The following is a 5,531-nucleotide window of genomic DNA, read 5'->3' as shown; positions in this document are numbered from 1 at the left end:
TAAGGGAGAGAGGAGCGGTGGCGAGGAAGGGCAAAACGCACGGAAAGAAAAATAAGGACAATAAAAGGAGACGTTCCTTAAAGCTCCTCCAGGAGACAGGAGAGGAGAGATGGGGAGGTATGCTCTCTTTAGTGAGTGTATGGACTGTCTATAATGAATGCAGTATGCCTATGTTGTTTATATTCAGACAGTTTGGCATTGATCTCTATGTTTGTGCATTAAATTAGTCATTTGGATTCATTTGTCACAGTTTTATATCGCTGTGACGCAGTCATATTGACAATATCACTACTGTAGGTGCAGTGAATCCACAAGAGAAAAAAACACAAAAGGATAAAGGTTTTATATATTAAATATATTTTGCAATGTAGCTTGTAGCATAATCTGTACACAGAAAATAGTTTAGGCGTATATGATACATCAACTTTGTGCAACTTAAAAAGTCACATTCTGTACATAAAAGACAATAAAGTCACATTATAAAATTGTAGCACATAATGTCGCAAATGTTCCTGCACACACGTCGTGCTTGCTTTTGGACATCCAGGGGTCCTCAAGATGACGTTGACACTGCAGAGCAGTTCGGTTTTAACTTCAGACCAACCGGCCCCATCAAACACCATCAGACCCTTTCTCCTTCGTTCATGTCACTCATTCTCCATGCATCCATCCATCCATCAACGTGTCACTCGATGCCCTTTGCTTTGAGGATCTTCTTGACACTCTTCAGGTAGTCCGGGTCCGGATAGCTGTCACTGGATGGTGCAAAAACAAGAGTCAAATTAAACTTGATGGCCGCAAAGATTGATAATAATGGCTATGTGTACATTAGAGTTGTTCCGATACCGATATACCAGTATCGGGAAAAGCTGCCACTATACTGCCTAAAATATTGGTATCAGTATCGGCGAGATTGCCAGTCTATGCCATGCCGATATAGATACCGTAGATACCGCATAATCTAAAACCTTTGCATTTTTTAAGTGTCTGCATTCTATCTACAAACTCCTTACTTCAATGGCTGCTAACAGCTGAAGCCAGCAGAACCTGATTGTCAAAGTGCCAGTAGCTCACAGGAGAGCAAAACTAGCCAGGGAATGGTCCCTTTTATCACATTCAGAATGCAATTAACATTTTCTTTGTTGTAAATCTGGAAGTAGATCATACACATGAATTGCAGTCAGTGGTCCTTTCGTAACTCACTGAGTTTCATTCCATATTATGCTCTCGGGTGGTTCGGTTGAAAACCTCTACCAAGATGTTTGCACGCGTCCCATGACGACATATGTTGCGTAAGCACCTTAACTCTTAGGCCCTCATTTATCAACACGGTGTACGCCCAAATTTGGGTGTACCCCCGGTGTACACCTGGTGTAGACCCGGTGTACACCCATATCACTTCTCACTTCACTTCTCACCCTCACTTCTGCAGGTATTTTTACAATATTTATCTGTGGAACTGAGTCAATCTATGCCTACAAAGGGGATCCCAGTTGGGGGGCCGCGGCCTGGAACCCTTGCTGTAGAATGTGATCATCATACTGTGCATTCAGTGTTCCAGAAACCTTTCCTGGATCAAAGCACACAAACTTTATACTTACATCTTGCTCCCTCCGTCGGGTTGTATTTTGAGGGGCACGTGCGACGTGGCGACGACATCTTCTCCCTCCTGATTGGTGGCGATGGTGAAGAGGAGCCGCTGGCTGAAGGCCTTGTCCAGCATCTTGAGGACCTTCCTGCCATCACGGTTGTCCGGGAGGTACGCCCACTGGCGCAGGCCCGGAAATGGCTGCCCAGGGTGAGGGTGCTTCTCCTGGGGAATAAACGTTCATCTAGGTTTCATACACTCGTACGCAGGTGTTTGTTTTTTTAATAAACTGAGCTTTTTCTATTCATTACAAATGCATTCAGCCAATGACAGAAAATATACACTACACTACTACTACAATACATGCTAGGAATATGCACTCTACTATATACATGATGGAATAAGGAGTGAATTGTGTCGTATGTAATGAGACAAAGATCCAATTAGATCACTTCCAGTCTAAGATGCCCACTTCCATCAATGTCAAAGAGAGACCAGTTAATTAAGTTGTAACTCTTCTCCTTAGCAAGGTTCTCACTCTGTATTTTCAAATTGCAATGAAAAAATGATTTGGCTGTAATGTCTTTCTCTTTGGAACAGGAACAGCGACATGTGTTGGTGTCTGGTTACCATATACGGCAGACCTGGTTGTCTACAGTATAATCTTTATTATCTAGGAGTGGCTGATATAAGTCTCAAGACGAATCTGTGTCGAATCTGTAGTCACCGGTTGTGGAAAGTTTAGGGGAAGTTGAGACTTCCTTGATGCTGAAGTGACAACATGACTAACCCGATATTCAGCTTGTTAATAGGAGGGAATGCTGTCAGACACGATGTTGGAAGTCCTGCTTCTGACTCTTTTAAAGTGTCAAATTCATCATGCTGTGGGTATGTCACCTATTCCTGACTTATTTCTTATGTCAGAGCGGCACTCTGACCTTTACTTCGAAAGGCATTTCACTGCCATAAGGCATATCTGAAAAGCACAAATAATGATGACAGAACAGTGGGGGCGACAGCAGTTTGTTTATTCAAAGCGTGTGAGAGAGGTGACATTCAGCACTTCTTAATGTTCAAGCAAAATCATTTCCTCGGAAGGATGATAGAGCTCTGTAGCGAGAGTGAATAGCCTATCCACCATTTTGAAGACAAACTGACAACTCCTCTCTTATTGGGTCAAAGCCTGACAGGACTTTATAAGGTATATATTTCTCCCCCGAGCCAATATTTTTCAGAAACCATTTTCAGGTGCTGTGTCTGTGGGTGTGTGCTTACGGTCTGTATGCCGTCGGGGAAGACGTAGTTGATCTGCAACGTGTTGTCTTCGGGGTAGCCGGGCAGATCTCTGTGGAGGACCACCCAGGTCATCTGTCCCTCCGGCTGGCTGTTGCCCAGAGCCCTGAGCCCTGAAATAGCTGCACACACACACACACACACACACACACACACACACACACACACACACACACACAAAATGTATAAGAAAGAAAGTAAGAAATATGGATTACGGAGGAAACAACAGAAGGGGCAAGGGGGGCAGAGAAAGAAGAGAGAGAGAGAGAGAGAGAGAGAGAGAGAGATGGTGGAGTTGACAGGCGAGCAGCTAGAGAGAGAGAGTTAATGGTGTGGTACAGTAGGTAGAGGAGTACTGTACCTTGGTGTGCCAGTGTTGGAGGCCCCTGTCCATTTAGGTACTGGTTACAGTGGAACGTATCACTGCTCTGTGCTGCGCCCATAGTGACACACAGGCTGGAGAGAGAAGGAAGGAAATCGAGATGTTTGAGTTATGTTGGATTATGTTTGGTTTATGTTATGTTATATTATGGACCTGGTTATGTTTGGGTTGGGTTGTGATTGTGTCCAAAAACACAAGCACATACTGTCATACTGTCCCATAACAGTAACATTCATTGATTATTATTGTAAGCAATACGTTGTTTTTACAAAATGAGAAAGAAAACACATGTTGTTCATTTCGTGGCTTGACACAATTCAACCAAAGGTAGCCTACTCATTGTTAATAATTAGAAATGATAAAAATAAGGCCTACTAAATTATAAAATAACCTTGCATGAATGCTAGCTCATGCTGTGCATGCAGTGTGTTGTAGCCAGGGTGTTGGCTACTGGTTCTGCCAGCCAGTGTCTCGCACTGAAAATAGCAGATCTACAGCTCACAAATTGTTAGCTGAAGTAGATCTTCTATTTTCGGTCATTGCTACAGTATTATACATTTTGAGGCACAATGTTGTGAGCTTTTAGATAACGCTATTTTCAGTGTACGACAACGGCATGCATACTATAAATAAGGCTAGCTTATACGTACAGCACTCACCTGTTGAAATGTCACAACTTTTTCGTCTCCTGCTGAGTTTGCTCTTGGTTATCGATGTATCCTATATATTTACAACCCAGCTTTTCTCCTCTCTGTCTCTGTCTTCTCACCAGCTACTTCCCTGCTCCTTATTTTCGTCTTGACAGCAGTTCTTCTTGGCCACGTTTGCACAGCTCATCATGGTGACACGACAGGTGACAAGTGAGTATATAGTCTGTTCACAGAGACAGATAAGAGAGTAAGCGGCACAGAGAGATATGGGTGTGGCGAGCCGTCGCGCTGTGGTTCAATGGACTGACTGGTGTGACAGCATTTAGATTTTTACACACCTGAAGAGATGCGGGTGTGGCCGTGGTGGTGTGTGTGTGTGTGTGTGTGTGTGTGTGTGTGTGTGTGTGTGTGTGTGTGTGTGTGTGTGTGTGTGTGTGTGTGTGTGTGTGTGTGGGGGAGGGTGTGTTTCTGTGTTTGTTTGTGTTAGAGATAGTGAGAGTGAATGGTGGGTTTGTGAACAGGTATCTTTACACCTGGGAAAAACTGAATCAATTCTCTTTGGATCTAATAGTAATCTCAGCAAGGCAGATCCTCCTGGTTAGAGTGGGTGACAATATTATCATACGAAAACATGAAATTACCTACCTAGGTTATATCCTGGAGGCTAATCTTTCCGGTGATAAAATGGCCACCAACGTAATCAAAAAAGTCAACCAAAGAACAAGATTCCTTTACAGGATCTCCTCACTGGTCAACAAAAACAGCTTGAAGGAGCCCTCGTACAAGGTTTCTTCGACTATGCATGCACCTCTTGGTACCACAGCACCTCAAAGGCCCTTAAAACAAGGCTCCAGACTTCCCAAAACAAACTTGTCAGGCTCCTACTTGGCCTCACCCCCCGAACCCACCTCACCCCTGCCCACTTTGACAGGCTGGAATGGCTTAGGGTCATACAGTTAGTACAGCATCTTGGGTCTGGTCCACAAGATTCGATAAACCACCAAGATACCCATGTGCCTGTCCAAATACTTCCTTAATGTTAACGAAGTCCACAACACCAGAGGGAGTGCAACAAACCATGTGCAACCCAAATTCGGCACAAACAAGGGACTAAATTATTTTCGCTCCTATGCCACCAAAATGTGGAACGCCCTACCAACAATCATTAAGACATGCAAATCCCTTGACTCCTTCAAATACGCTCTCAAAGGGCACCTACGGACGGCTGCAATTCGAAACTGGCTCCCGTAAAATCTGAATTGTCTCTAAATGTTTTGATGAATTGAACAAGGTGGACCCTCTTGTAAACAAGTGTCCACTCACAGTTAACAGTCTTTGTATTGAGTTGTGCTTTCATTGTACTGTAATTCTGCAAACTGTTAAATATTTCAATCAATCAATCAATGCACTAGCAACAGGTTGGTCAGCAGCTCCAACAGGTTGGTCAAACTGGTCACAGGTGCCTGTTTATCAGGGAGGAGCAGGACTGGAAGGGATAGAATGTTGCTCCGAATGCATGAGTTTCACCCTCCCAGTGAAACTCACCATCAAAAGCAGTGGTGGAAAGTAACTAAGTACATTTACTGAAGTAATGTACTTAAGTACAACTGTGAGGCAT

General features: G+C 43.7%; 1 protein-coding gene across 2 annotated transcripts; it reads right to left on the bottom strand.

Annotated features, from left to right (window-relative positions):
* Positions 1–334: 334 nt before the first annotated feature.
* Positions 335–4,143, bottom strand: dtx3la (deltex E3 ubiquitin ligase 3L a). Of its 2 annotated transcripts, none has more exons than XM_080794274.1 (5): positions 3,914–4,143; positions 3,243–3,337; positions 2,864–3,003; positions 1,602–1,813; positions 335–755 (listed from the first exon to the last, which is right to left on the bottom strand). In XM_080794274.1, the coding sequence occupies exons 2-5, from the start codon at positions 3,322–3,324 to the stop codon at positions 686–688; spliced, it is 504 nt and encodes a 167-aa protein (XP_080650400.1). In that variant the 5' UTR covers positions 3,325–3,337; positions 3,914–4,143; the 3' UTR covers positions 335–685. The 2 variants fall into 2 exon arrangements, with proteins under 2 accessions (XP_080650400.1, XP_080650399.1); XM_080794273.1 differs by having other exon boundaries at positions 3,923–4,142.
* Between the last annotated feature and the right edge of the window lie 1,388 nt (positions 4,144–5,531).

Source organism: Protomyctophum bolini, assembly GCF_963924005.1.
Source record: "Protomyctophum bolini genome assembly, chromosome: 21".
NCBI lineage: Eukaryota > Metazoa > Chordata > Actinopteri > Myctophiformes > Myctophidae > Protomyctophum > Protomyctophum bolini.
The sequence above is the reverse complement of the archived record's forward strand: the minus strand, read 5'-3'. Positions and strand labels throughout refer to the sequence as shown.

Excerpts from the sequence above, each read along its gene's own strand:
- dtx3la (XM_080794274.1), bottom strand. The coding sequence starts at position 3,324 with ATGGGCGCAGCACAGAGCAGTGATACGTTCCACTGTAACCAGTACCTA. Across the intron at positions 3,004-3,242 it reads TCCAACACTGGCACACCAAG|CTATTTCAGGGCTCAGGGCT; the intron begins GTACAGTACTCC and ends GTGTGTGTGCAG. Across the intron at positions 756-1,601 it reads CCCGACGGAGGGAGCAAGAT|TGACAGCTATCCGGACCCGG; the intron begins GTAAGTATAAAG and ends TGCACCATCCAG.